At 42.5% G+C, this 15,038-nt stretch overlaps 1 protein-coding gene across 1 annotated transcript; it reads right to left on the minus strand.

Moving 5' to 3' along the window:
• Positions 1–11,121: 11,121 nt before the first annotated feature.
• LOC131224261 (uncharacterized) lies at positions 11,122–11,787 on the minus strand. The gene has a single exon (XM_058219795.1). The coding sequence runs from the start codon at positions 11,785–11,787 to the stop codon at positions 11,122–11,124; it is 666 nt and encodes a 221-aa protein (XP_058075778.1).
• Positions 11,788–15,038: the final 3,251 nt, after the last annotated feature.

The following is a 15,038-nucleotide window of genomic DNA, read 5'->3' on the forward strand; positions in this document are numbered from 1 at the left end:
GCCCTAATGTCATCCGCCCAAAATAGCCAGAGAAAATTCTCACGAACTTCAAAGAGGGCATCAAATCTGTTTAAACGGTATCTATTCATTTTTGGCATACGCGGGAAGGGACGCGGATTGCGTTCTACCCCTGCCAGTCTCCAGCTGAGAACGGGCGGCTGATTTGAGTGGCCACCATGATTTATGGGACTTATCCACACCGTCCATCCATTTTTTTCCGTATCACTTTAGGGGTAAAGCAAAAAATAGGCAGATCCAAGGCTCAAGTAGACCGGATAACGATTTTCACCGTTGAAACTTTTCTAGGCCCACCTTAATATTTATTTGGCATCCAAGCTATTCATAAAGTTACATGGACCTGAATGAAGAGAAAATACAAATATCAGGTCCATCCAAAATTTCTGTAGCCGCCCAGAAGTTTTCAACGGTAATATTTTAATCCCCATTATGTAGTCCACTTGAACCATGGATCTGCCTATTTTTGTTTTATGCCGTAAAATAATACGGAAAAATAGATAGACGGTGTGGATAAGACCCACACATGACGATGGCCACTCAAATCTGCTGTCCGTTCCCAGCTGGAGACGTGCCCGGGTAGGACGCAATCCGCATCCCGCGAGAAGCGGGTTGGCTGCTGTGCCACACAGCACCGACGTGGCTGGTGTGGGTACGTGTGGTGAGAAGGCTTGTACTAATGGTTTAGAGAAGCGGTTACCTCACACTAGCTATATAACTGCTGTATTTGACATCAGCATGTTCCGTGGGTAAGATCATGAGGTATATGTTATATCCAAACCATCCATCCATTTGGCAAGCTCGCCTCAAGGTTTGAGATAAAAAATAAGACAAATATAACTATCGTGTAAACCACACTACAAAAAGCAATGGGGGATTGAACATCTACCATTGAAACCCTTTTTAGGGTTCATGAAATTTTGAATCAATATGAAATTTGTTTTTTTTTCTCTTAATTCAGCTCTTTGTGAACTTATGAACATATTGGATAGAAAATAAATGTTATAGTGGGCTTTACAAATTTTTAACGATGAAAATCATTATCTCTACTACTATTTGTGGTGTGGTCTAGATAATGTTTGGATATGATTCATTTTTTGAATGATGCTCTAAAATGATCTCTAAAGATAGATGAACAATGTAGATATAATAAATACATCACTTTGGGGCCATGTAACTTTGATCTCCTTTGAGCTGTTCCTACAACTCCGAGCTCGAAGAGCATTAGTGCTCGTCTTCACACAACACGTACCTACAACAGCTATATAGCCGGTGTGAGGTACACTAGCCATATTGTACCTCACACTAGCTTATATGGCTATTTTATTGGTGTCAACAAGTTTTGTGAGTTTGATCATGAGGCATGTGTTATATCCAAACCGTCTATTCATTTGATAAGCTTGTCTTAAGGCTTGAGACAAAAAATAAGAAAAATCTAACTATCAAGTGGACCACAGCGTAAAAAGCAATGGGGATTGCACGTCTAACATTGAAACCTTTTTGGGTCACAGAAGTTTTGGATCAATATCAGATTTGTTTTTCTACTTAATTCAAATCTTTTTGACCTTATGAAAAGATTGGATGGAAAATAAATGTTATAGCGGGCCCTACAAATATTTTAATGGTAAAAATTATTATATCCGCTACTATTTGTAGTATGGTTCAGATGACCTTTGGACATGATTCATTTTTTTAGATAATACTCTAAAATTATTTCTAAAAATAGATGAACGATATAGATATAATAAATATTAGATATAATAAATATATCACTGTAGGGCGTGTAACTTTGATCTCCTTTGAACTGTTGGTATAACTCAGGGCCTGCCTTCGCACGTTGGAGCGTCAGTGCCCGCCTGCGCACGGACACGCACCAACAGCAGCTATGTAGTTGCTGGCTGGTACACCAGCCAAGTTTAAAGAATATCAAAGTGATATGCCCCCACAGTGATGTATTTATTATATCCATGCTGTTCTTTCATTCGGCGTAATTATTTTCGGGTACCATCTGTGAATCATATCCAAGTGGGTCATACCATAAATAACAGTGGGGACAATTATCCTCACCGTTAGGGCCCACCATAACATTTAGTTTCCATCTAATTTATTCATTAGGTCATAAAGACCTGGATTAAGAGCAAAAACAGATATTATATTGATCCAAAACTTCAGTAACTTTCGAAAGAATTTCAATGGTCGGTGTTCAATCCTCCACTGCTTTCTTCAGTGTGGTTCAATTGATATTTATATCTACCCTATTTTTAGGCTAAAACCCTACGACTAGCTAGCCAAATGGAAGGACGGTTTGGATATATCATGTGCCTCGCGATGGGACTCACAGAACTTGGTGACGTCAACACATAAGCTATGTCCGCGTGGTACACCAACTCCGCTGACATTTAGTACAACGGCGTTATTCAGCGCATGCAGTTTTTGTGACGCTGACAAAGATATAGACAGGTACAATGGACGAAGATTGCGTACTGACGCTGGGTCACAACTACTCGGTGCTCGGGGCCATCAGGAAGCATGTATTTTATCCATGCGGTCCATCCACTTTTTGAATTCATTTCATGACATGAATCAGAAAATGAGGCAAATTGAAATCTCAGTTGGACCACACCATAGGAAAACAGTGGTGATTCAACCATCCAACGTGTGTTGATTAGGTCACATAGACTTCGTTGAAAGGAATGGGAACTACGACGCGGATAGAAAGTGTCCTCGTGATGCTGTGATGGGCACTCTAGGGCCCAATGTGATGTATGTGTTTAATATCCAACCGTTTGGATGTGTGAATGCCTCTCCCTGCACGCGCGTACGAGCGTGGTAGTGTCATCGCTTTGTTGGCTTTCGTATTGATTTTTTCTATTGTGGGTAATGTGTGCTATTGACTCAGGTATAAAAATGCATTTGATTTAAAGTTGCCACCAGCCAAATGAAGCATAAAATCTACGGCCGGTTATGAACCGTAGAATCACTTAGGAGTTAGGCAATCTCACGATTTTCCAACTCAAGTGACTCCCGCGGTTAGTTTGCAGCCGTAGATTCTGAGTAAGGGCCTCGGTGATGGAAAAGGAAGGGTTTAAGCACCCTTTTCCACCCGCACAATGTGCGGTCTCTACTTCACAAGATTTGTAATTTTTTGGAGATTTAATGGAATTTCGGCCTTTTAAACTTGGTCATGCTTCACATAACCCAGGTGGGCTAGCCAGACAGAGATAAGAAAAAGGAGTTATCTAGCCTTACATCATAGAGCCAGGTGGCACTGGATAGGCGAATAAAATAAAAGTAGTAAATAAGATAAAATTCTAACTAGCCTTACTTTACAAAATTAAAATCCTGGGCAAACAAATAAATAAATAAATAAATAAGTTTATTTAGCCTTACATCACGGAGGCAGGTGGTCCTGTGTAGGCAAAAAAGCAGTTAATGGAAATAAACGCTAACTAGCCTTACTTCACAGGATTTAAGATCCTGGGCAGGCAAATAAAGTGAAAAATGGAAGATGGAGAATGATGCAAAATAAAATGTGAAAGTAATTAATGCAATAGAAATGTGTAGAGTAGAATGCAAATTAAATATAAATGAATAAATTCTTAGCTTTTTTGACTCCTTTGATTACCATTTTTGCCTCCTGTGTTAACACGTTGGAAATATTTAAGGTACTTTGGGTAGCACCTCCAGGTAAACTCCAACCCTCAGACACTCTCTATATCTCTCTATCTTTCTACTCTGCTAATATTTTCTCATGTCTCTCACTCTCTATTTGCTTAAGCTCTCTGCCTTAGCTTCTTTCTTTCCTTTAATTTTTCCTTTATGTTCTTCTCCCTCTCTCTCGTCTGTCCCTGGGTGCCTTATATAGGCGTTACGGACGACCATTATACAGGGTCATGTTGTGGGCGCCCACACTGAATTGTGGGCGCCCGCCCTGACTGGTGGGCCCTGCATGTTACGTTGCATGTTATATATATATATATATATATATATATATATATATATATATATATATATATATATATATATATATATAAAGTCATTATTACCTTTTGTTTTTTATTGCAAATGTTCAAACGCTTACATATTCTTTGTTACTTGTCCATTTTGGGTAATCTTTATCTTGTTGGAAAGGTAATCAGGTAAGCTTTCTAACAAGACTATGATCACTTGTCACGCCCCAAACCCGGAAATCGGATTCACAAGAATCTCGATCGCCGAATCTGGTGCCGACAGCCTCCGTAGTACCCCATTCTCAACTCCTAGGATTCATATGCCAGATTCCGATCCTGGAATCATACAAGGAGGATTTTTCTCTCTCTTTTTTTTTTCAATATACATTTAACTTGTAATAAGCATAACCACAAGATTATCCAAATCACAAAAGCAACATCATCATTACATATCCACTAATATAATCATTTGAGTACAATGCTGAAAGGGAAATAAATAAGTAAAAAACCAACCTCCAGAAGACCACTGAACGCTCCAAGCTTAACACCGCTGCAACCCAATATCACCTGCATGCATCTATCGTGCATAAGCTTATACAAAGCTTAAAGGGTGGTGTAAGTGTGTGCACAAGGTAAGTGCCAAGTATTCAATATAATGCCATAATCAAACAATACCGAAAATACTGGTAATCCATAAATCGTACAATGTCGAAATAAGCAGAAATGCTGACAAGATCATGAATTATCAGAGTAAACAGAAATACTAATAAGATCATGAATTATTAGAGTAAACAGAAGTACTGACAAAGTCATAAATCACACGATAGCAGAGTAAGCGGAAATATTGACAAGTGCATGAGTCATACAATATTAGAATACGCAATACAAATCAACTATGCCAATGAGGAGTCATAGAGAGCCAAATATCAGATGTAGAGGATGTAATGCAATATACATTCCTGATGAGTAACTCAAACAGCGTCAAGCGTACCATATGCCGCGGATGTAATGCAATATGTAGTGCAAATGGAATGACCATGCTAGAGTGTGAAGTCGGGATGGTAGTACGTAGTATCGCAGGTTATGAGGTCCATCACAATGGACCTTATCCACAATAGTTGCCCATACCTATTCTGCGATTTAGTCGACTTCAATGACATGGTCAACCCACTAATACTCTGCAAAATCCTGATCATTACACGTATGAGAGTATCGCAACCATCGCCTGACTCATAGACTCATGAAATGAGGCTCATACCACTCGTAGCTAACATCGCATCTCTAGTACAAGAGGGTTTAGAAATTTTCACTCAGGGCCATTTATGGCAACCCGATGCTAGCACAAATTTTCGGTGTCCTGTCTGGCCATCTACGATATGCCTGTGGAGGCTACGACCCTGATGTCGCTAGGGCGTATAGTAATCATAATGCAAGATGCATGAGTCATACAATCCAGTCATGCATCAATCCTGCGCATACCGTGCTCTCATGTGAGATAACCTCCGCCTATTAGGGAGTCTCATAACAACATGCTCAATGACAAATGCAATGATCAACCACATCTCGTAACAAACATGCAGATGATGCGTATGGGCATGTATTATGATGCTATGCTGTCACATATTCATAATCGGTATCAATAACCGGCATCGACAATCGACGTAAGGGAAGGTCACAATGTGGACATTTAACTAACATTACTCCCAAGCAGTGGTCCTAATATGGCCAAACATATAGTGGGCCCACGGCCTCACACAAAGGCCTAATATACATTGCAATGGGCCTTAATAAATGCGCTGGAAACACATCACAACGGGCTGCTCAGACGGGCCTAATATACATCGCAATGGGCCTTAATGAATGTGCTGGAAATACATCACAACAGGCCACTCAAATGGGCCTAATATACATCAAGATGTGCCACGACCCCTGGGCCCCTAATACATCACAATGGGCTACGACCCATGGGCCTCAATATACATCAAGTGGGTTATATTAATGGGCCGCACTAATGGGCCTCATATACATGAAGATGGGGGTATAACATACATCGCGGTGGGCCGTACAAGTGGAAGACATAGATATACAATACATATTTAAGATGAGCCTCACGTTAGTAGCCAAAATAGGTGAACGATGTGGCTGCAAAGTACATCAAGCGAAGTACATCAAGACGGGGCATGACAGCACTGTCCAAGCAGTCCAACACCATCCAGCACATCTGGACGGTGTGGATGGAACAAATACATCAAGGTGTGGCTCACATGGCACCGTCCAGATCATCTGGACGGTGTAGATACAAAATACATACATCATAAGGTGCCCACATGGGTACACAGTTTCGATATAAAGCATACATCAAGGTCAGGCCCACCTAACCTACTGACGACATATAGCATGATATGGGGCCCACATGCAGACATATGGACGATTAAGATATAACATATATGTCAGCGTCAGGGCCCCACCAGCAGATGGATGGTGGAACTCATATTACACATATCGCGGTGGGTGTCTTCACATGCACCGTCCAGGTGGACGGTGCGTAGGTAAAATACATACATGCGTTAACGTGGGCCCTACCCTCACACGTGCCACACGTGTAAGGTGGCCCCACTTCCAAGGAAAAGTGGACGGAAGGCGTGGATGTATATATACATCTTGCTGGCCACCATCAATTGAATGGACGGTGTATATAAAGCGCATATATCAGGGCGTCCACCGTCCAATTGCTGGACGGCTAGGATAAAACATATAACATCAAGGTGTGGGCCACATAAATGCACGGTGTGGATTTAACGCATATAACAGGTGGCTTCCACCCCCAAACAGCTGGACGGTGTGGATACAAAATACAAACATCACGTGGGTCCCACATCCCACGTGTGGTCGTGCGGCCATCACCCAGCAGGTAGGTCCCATGGATGCACGGCATGGATGAAGCACATACACCACGTGGTGCCCACGTGTGGAGGGATAAAATGCATAGATCAAGATAGGGTCCACGTGCTGGACAATGCGTTCCACCTGGGTTTGAATCTACATTATTCTCAGGCCCATGGGCCTGAGATGATATGGAACGGACGGACGGTGTGGATGTATTCCACATGATGGTGGGGTCCAAGGACATGTGGCCCACCCGTTTGTAGATCAAACCGATATTTGTGTTTCCTTTCCGTCAAATGCAGTGTGGAATACATCCAGCGGTGTGGATGTAATCCACATCATGATGGAAGGTATGGATATAACATGCATCATGATGGCCCCCTCCTACTGCCAGGTGGACGGCCAGATATACATCAAGGTGAGTCCACGTCTCACATCACGGTGGAGTCCACACGTGTGTGTGGATCCCACGCTGCTGGGCAGAAGGATTAAACACATATACACCACCAGATACAATGTATGATGTAAGATATATTATATTATATATAATATATAATACATATAATATAATACTACATATATTGTATATAATATGTATTACAAATAATATATGCCAGCGCCGTCCAGGCCCTGGACGGCCTGGATGCAATGCATATTCCACGTGGGACCCATCGTCCTTACTGCTGGACGGTGTGGTGTGCCACACGTACAGGTCAAGTTGGGCCCACACCAGCTGAATGATCCGGATCTCACACATACTATTGTGTGGGCCCCATGTGGCAGCTGCCAGAGTAGATGGACGGCATGGAGAAACATGCACATCAGGGTCCCACTGCAGCAACCTTGCTGCTGGACGGTTTGATGAACAGATTAACGATGTGGGTATAAAACATATACATCAGTGGTGGGTCCCACGTAGATGGACGACATGGGTCAGATACGTGCATCATAGTGGGGTCCACAAAATAGGAAGAGAGGGAGATGGTGAGGTAGAGGGAGGGACCCCGCCACTATGGGCCCTCCCTATACAATACATACATCAAGATGGGTCCCACCAATGTGGGCCCTTGAATCACACAAAGACAAATACAAAATCACCCACCTTAGACCTCTTTTTCCTTCTTCCGCCAATGCATGCTAGAGCTCCAAAGGAACAATTACAACGGTTGAGATGGACTTTGGATGGTGGAGATGGAAGGTAGGAAGGTGGGCCACACAAGCTCTATCCATGGAGCTTGGAGCTTGGACGTTTTGGCTTTCATGGATTGCTTGAGAATTGGTTTGAAAGAGAGAGAGAGAGAGAGAGAGAGAGAGAGAGAGAGAGAGAGAGAGAGAGAGATATGTAATGTAATAAATGAAGGATATGGTATTTGTTGACTTGTTGGTAAGAAAGGAATGGGATGAGTATGGGTGTTGTTGACTTTGGGTGAGAAAGGGATGGGTAGGGTATGAGTTTATTTGACTTGATGAATTGATGTGACGTGTCGTAAAGATTCTATCGGGATGGGTAAGGTATGCGGTGTTTTTCTCGAACTGAACGCGGGCTCACATCTCTCGACCTAGGTATCACCTTGGCGCGTAATACGCGGCGTTGAAACCACGACGACGGTGCGGTCGCAATAATACAAGTCTCGAGTCAAGCCGACTCTGGAATATGGGATACGACTTAGGGTTACGCGCAAATGCCGATTACAGATCGCGGGTTACCGAAATTCGATCGAGAGGATTGCGGAAGCCTATGGAATGGTACGGGTTGGGATACGGGTCTTACATCACTTCAATCGGACCTCGTTTGATGTGCCGAAAATATGTGTGTTTAATATATGAAATTGATTATTTGTAATTTGACCAATGGTATGCCTTTGATGATATTAGGATTATTGGAAATGTCGTCTAATAAGCTTTTCATTGTAACTGAAATCATCTTAATTAGATCCCGTTTGACTAGTTTAAAGCGCAGCCAAAGTTTTTTCTGATTTTGGTCAATCGACAATGCATGATTTTAATAGACAGGCTGGATCTTCCTCATCATGACTCGGATTGGAAGAAACTTAAGTTTGTTAGGAAGATCATTTGACCATCTTTCCAATGAATTATAAATCATCCTAATCGGTTAGAATTTGCCTCAAATAATACCATGACCATTTCATATATCGAGACGATTGTATTTTTCTTTGATTTCGAAGATATGACCTTTTAACCTCGACACAATGCTACCCGGAAAGACTGAATGATACAAAGAGTGATTTGTGGGTAGAGAGTATTTGTTTTATCCATTTTCGCTTGTTGGTTGCGTTATACAGAGAGTTTCAGGAGTTTTGGAGTTTGGATGTTCGGTCGTGACCGAATCGCTATTGGATTTGGTGTCAGCCAATCTAGTCCGTTGGTTCTTTTCTTTTTTTGCCGTTTTTACGCATAACGCTCTTATGAGTTTTCGTTACGTTTGGCTTAGCCCATCAATTTTGCCCATGGTGCCCTTTCAGATTTTCACCACGTCCCAGGTATTTTCTCTTGCCTGCCCCTTGGCAACTGTGCCTTTTTGCCCCTGGCGCCTTTGCAGGTTTTCACTAGGTCCACTGTGTATCTGTTGCTTTTACCCGAGGCGCCCTTGCAAGTTTTCACCTCACCCATTTTGCTTAGACACACCTCTTTTTTTTTTCTTTTTGTCTGAAAACTTTCTCAATGTTGGTCGATAATGATTTCTTGGGTAATGAGAGGCTTCGGAATGCTTTCCAAGATTGAAATGTACCATAGATTTTCTATTTGGTTCTTCATTCCTCCCTTTTTTTGTTTTGTGTTTTCTTTTCTTCTTCTTTTTTTTTCTCTTTTTTCTTGGATTTTGGAGAATTTGAATCGTCATATGTACATACGTCTTTTTTGTGTCCTACTTTGTTACTAAGGGTAATTGGGTAAGGAGTTGTAAGATTCGATCTTAGAAAACATTTCCTTAGCTTACTCGTTATCCGTAGTGTATTTTGACATGATCGACATTGATGGGCTCGGCTAGATCCTGACCCTCCATGTTGGTGAGGCGGAGTGCGCCTCCAGGGAGCACTTCACGTACAACGGACAGGCCTTCCCTAGTGGGTTTGAATTTTCCCCTTGGGTCAGGTAGATGAGGAAGTAGGATCTTCTTCATTACTACGTCTCCTATTCTGAATATTCTTGTAAGGACCCGCTTGTTGTAAGCTCGTGCAATCCTTCTTTGATAGGCTTGGGAATGACATAAAGCTCGCATGCGCTTTTCGTCTGTCAGATGTAGTTGATCATAGCGATCTTGTAACCATTCTCCCTCTTTCACTTCACTTTCTAACAGAATGCGTAATGAGGGAATTTTGACTTCAACCGGTAGAACTGCCTCCATTCCATATGTGAGTTCGTATGGAGTGGCATCTGTTGCGGTGCGTATAGATGTTTGATAAGCCCAAAGCGTGTATGGGAGCATTTCGGACCAGTCGTGATATGTTTTCACCATTTTTTCAAGGATACGAACGAGTGTTTTGTTGGCTGCTTCTACCCCTCCATTCATTTGTGGTCGATAGGGGCTGGATCGATGCCTTTTGACTTTAAATTGCTCGAGGAAATTGTCCATCTTTCAGTTCACAAAAGGCATCCTGTTATCTGTGATGGTGGCGTGTGGGATTCTATATCGACTGATGATGTTGTTTTTTAGGAACTGTACCACGTGAGAAACGTTGATGGTGGTAAAAGATACCGCTTCCACCCACTTGGTGAAATAATCGACTGCTACCAGGATATATTCATGGCCATTGGAAGCTTTGGGGTTGATTTTGCCGATGATGTCGAATCCCCACATTGAAAATGGCCAGGGTGTGGTCAGGTTATATAACTCGGAAGTAGGCGCATTGATCCGATTTGCATGTTCTTGGCATTTAAAGCACATCTTGACGTGTTGGCAATAGTGAGTCTCCATAGTTAGCCAGTAGTATCCTGATCGTAGGATTTTCTTGGCTATCATGTGTCCGTTCATGTGTGGGCCACAAATTCCATCGTGGACCTCGGACATGATTTTCACAGCTTCCGCCTCGTCCACATATCGTAATAAGACCTAATTAAAGGATCGGTTGTATAAGATGCCACCATTAATAGTAAACTATGTAGCTAATCGTTGGATCGTATGACGGTCTGTTGGTGTGGCGCTTTCCGGGAATACCCGATCTTCTAAGTATTTCTTAATATCGGTATACCAAGGGTGCTTGTCAGGTGGCGTTTTGGCTTGTTCGATCTGCAGGCAGAACGCTGGATCTTCTTATAGTTTAACTGTAAGTTCCCATTGTGCTGCTCCCTTGGGAATGTTTAACATAGATGTTAATGTGGACAAGGCATTAACAAATTGATTCTTGGCACGTGGCATGTATGTAAAAGTGACTTTATGAAATTCGTCGATGAGATTCTCGAGATAAATGTGGCATGGAATTAACTTCTTGTCCTTCGTCTTCCAGTCACCATTCGTTTGATTGATGATGAGTTGAGAGTCACAGAAGACCCTTAGCTTTTTCACCCCTAAAATGATTGCTTCCTTTAAGCCTCCTATACATGCCTCATACTCGGCTATGTTGTTTGTGCACCCGAAGGATAGCCTTCTGGAAATAGGGATGGGGATGTCATCTGGAGAGTTAAGGATTGCCCCTATTCTGCTTCCTTTAGCGCTAGCTGCACCTTCGAAATATAAGGTCCACTTATCTGCCTCCGGTCCTTCTTCTCCCTCAAGGAATAGGATATCCTCATCAGGGAAGAAAGTCTTCAGTGGATGATAGTCAGGCAGAGAGTTTGCTGCGAGATGGTCGGCCAAAGCTTGCCCCTTGATTTCTTTCTGAGTGATATAGGTGATGTCAAACTCGGAAAGTAACAATTGCCATTTTGCGATCGTTCCAGTTAGAGCCAGTTTCTCGAACAGGTACTTCAGTGGATCCATTCGTACAAGCAGGAGGATTGGATAAGCGATCATGTATTGACGAAGGCGTTGGGTGGCCCATAAGAGGGCGAGGCATGCCTTTTCGATTAACGAGTATCAGGACTCGTAATCAGTGAATCGACGGCTAAGATAGTGGATTACTCGCTCCTTTCTTCCTGTGTCATCGTGTTGGCCAAGGACGCATCCGATGACGTCTGCGGCGACTAAGATATAGAGCAGTAGGGGCCGTCCGAGCACCAGTGGGACTAACACTAGTGGATCTAGCAAATACTTCTTGATTCTGTCAAAGGCTTCTTAACAATCTTCGTTCCATTCTTTTAGCGTGTTCTTGCAGAGCAGCTTGAATATGGCTCGCATATGGGAGTAAGTTGGGTAATGAAATGACTGATATACTGGATTCTGCCCAAGAAACCCTGAATTTCTTTCTCATTTTTAGGAGGTGGCATCTTTAGAATTGCTTTTGTCTTTGATTCGTCGACTCAGATGCCATCTTTGCTGACGATGAAACCGAGCAACTTGCCACTGGTTGCCCTAAAGACGCTTTTGCAGATTGAGACGGAGCTTGAACTTTTAGAATCGGTCAAAGAGTTTTTTGAGGTCTTTGAAATGGCCCTCGATGCTTTGAAACTTGACAAACATATCATCCACATAGACTTCCAGCTCTTTGTTCATCATGTCGTGGAATAGTGCCGTCATGGCTCGCTAGTACGTAGCTCCGGCATTTTTCAACCCGAATGGCATGACTTGGTAGCAAAACGTTCCCCACGGCGTAATGAATGATGTCTTTTCACTGTCTTCTATGGCTATTTTGATTTGGTTGTAGCCAAAGAAACCATTCATGAAAGAGAAGATTTTGTAACCTGTCGTATTGTTGACCAGAGTGTCGATGTGGGCCAGTGGAAAGTCATCTTTCAGACTGGCATTATTGAGGTCACGAAAGTCGATGCACATCCGAACCTTGTTGTCTTTCTCGGGAATGGGAACAATGTTGGCCAGCCATTCCAGATAGTTGGATACTACTAGGAAACCGGCGTTGTATTACTTAATTACTTCTTCCCGTATTTTCACGATCCACTCTGGTCGCATTCTCCTTAACTTTTGCTTGACTAGCTTGATTTCGGGCTTTATGGGTAGACGATGTACGACCAGGTCTTCATCGAGTCCAGGCATATTTTCGTAAGAGAAGGCAAAGTTTGATAACCGTAGTTTCAAAAACTCGATCATTCTCTTCCTTTTGCTCGGAAATAAAGATTTTCCAATGAGTACTTCCCGAGGATTCTTGGGGGTTCCGAGATTAACCACTCGAAATCGTCAGGTGCAACATTGGCTTTTGGATCGAACTTATTGAGGAGATCCTCAAGTTCGGGAGTCGGATCATCATTTTCCTTGTCCTTGACTTCTTCTAAACCCATGAGTTCGAAGTCTAGCTCTATGTCAAAGTCATAAATGTCAACTTCCGCTTCATGTAGCTTTTCAGATGAGTCTGACACTTTATTGCTTGTGGCTTTTGAAAAGTTTTCTGATTTTTAGGTATTTTGAAATATTTTTGATGTTTTTGATTTTTGTAAACTTTCTTTTATTTTTAGGTTTTGTGGATTTTCTATTGTTTTTTGGTTTTTGAGGGTTTTTTATTATTTTTGGTTTTTGAGGATTTTTTTTTGGTGTTTACGAAGATTTTCTTCTTTTTTTTCTTGTAATTTTGAAGGTTTTTCAGATTTTTTGGTGTTTTAATTTTATTGAACACCGAGCAAGTTAGAGTTTCGAACCAGTGTCTATCATGATCTTGCCCGGGGTGCAAATGTCTATTTACAAGGACGTTTTTTTTCAGACCGGCACTCTGAGAAGACTGACTGGTCAATTCAAGCATCATGGGGGTGGTGAACCAGGCGGAGCCCTGCACTCTCTCCCCTCGAGAGGCAAGGTTTTGGGATGTAGTAGGCTAATTTTCTCTATTGTGCCCAATCATCATGATGTAGCGAGGGCTGGGTTCTGACTCGGTGTCAGATTCATCGGACCTTCCTTCATTCCCTGTGTCATAGAGCTCTTCAGGTTGTTGTGGCTCTGGTGGGATCATCGTTGTGGTCCAATCAAGAGATGGTAGCTCCTGCCCCTTGCCCAATTGTTGCTTGGGAAACTCAGTGAGAGTGAGACTATTATCATGACCCGGTGGATCGGAATCTGGATTTTGACTTGGATGGATGACTTCGTCGCTAACGAATTGGATTGGTGTGAAATGGGAAGGATGACTCATCTCTTGGCCCTTCCACCTCCTCTCGGTATTTGCCTTCTCTGGTTTTTCTGGTGTAAGAGACTCATATCCTAGTCCTGCCCTTCCTACTCTTTCTTGAACCTCAATTACCTTGGTGGTATCTTGGTGTTCAAGGCGGTAGTTCAGGATTTGACGCTTGGCTGGAGTGAAAATACAGTTTGATTTTAAAGGACATATTGATGAGACGTGATCCACTGCTTTAAATTGGAAGGTATAATATGGTTTGTCTTTGTCCGATTTCCATGCGTCAATAACTGGGATGTTAGGCTCCCCCTGAAGATTTGTTTCAGAGGAAAAAAGTGGTTCATGATCTGCCAGAATGCATAACACTTTATTCCCATGGATGTACTTGACCCTCTGGTGAAGTGTTAATGGTACGGCCCCAACTTCGTGAAGCCAGGGCCAACCAAGGAGAAGATTGAATAATGAAGGGACGTCCAAAACCTGAAAGGAAATGGTGGACGTATCGGGGCCAATTTGTAGTTCAAGATCAATTTCTCCTTGTGCTTGTCTTTAAGAATTATCGAATGATCTCACATTCATATTGCTTGGCATGAACATAGATAGATTTAGTCCCAAATATAAGGCAGTCTGAATTGGACAAACATTCAAACTTGAACCATTATCAATCAATACCAGTGGGATGCTTTCTTCCTTATGATGAACAGTTATATTCATGGTCGCGGCCTTCTAGTGGCAACTCGTCATCTGAAAAAGTTATGGCTCGGGGCGCAAGGAGTTGCCCTATTATGTGTGCGACCATTTCAGGTGCAGCTTCTCAAAAAATATGCGCATCGTTCAGAGTTTTAACAAAAATCTCCCTGTGTGCCTGCGATGTACAGAGGAGTTCCCAAATGGATATTTGGGCCGAGATGGTTTTAAGCTGGGCCGCTACATCGTATGTGGTGTCAGCCTTGTGTGTTGTTTCAGCCAAAGGTCTCTTGGGATCTCCTCTAAGTCCTTTTCGAAAACATCTCCCATT

The sequence above is a fragment of the Magnolia sinica genome, chromosome 13 (genome assembly GCF_029962835.1).
Source record: "Magnolia sinica isolate HGM2019 chromosome 13, MsV1, whole genome shotgun sequence".
In the NCBI taxonomy this organism is placed as follows: Eukaryota; Viridiplantae; Streptophyta; class Magnoliopsida; order Magnoliales; family Magnoliaceae; genus Magnolia; species Magnolia sinica.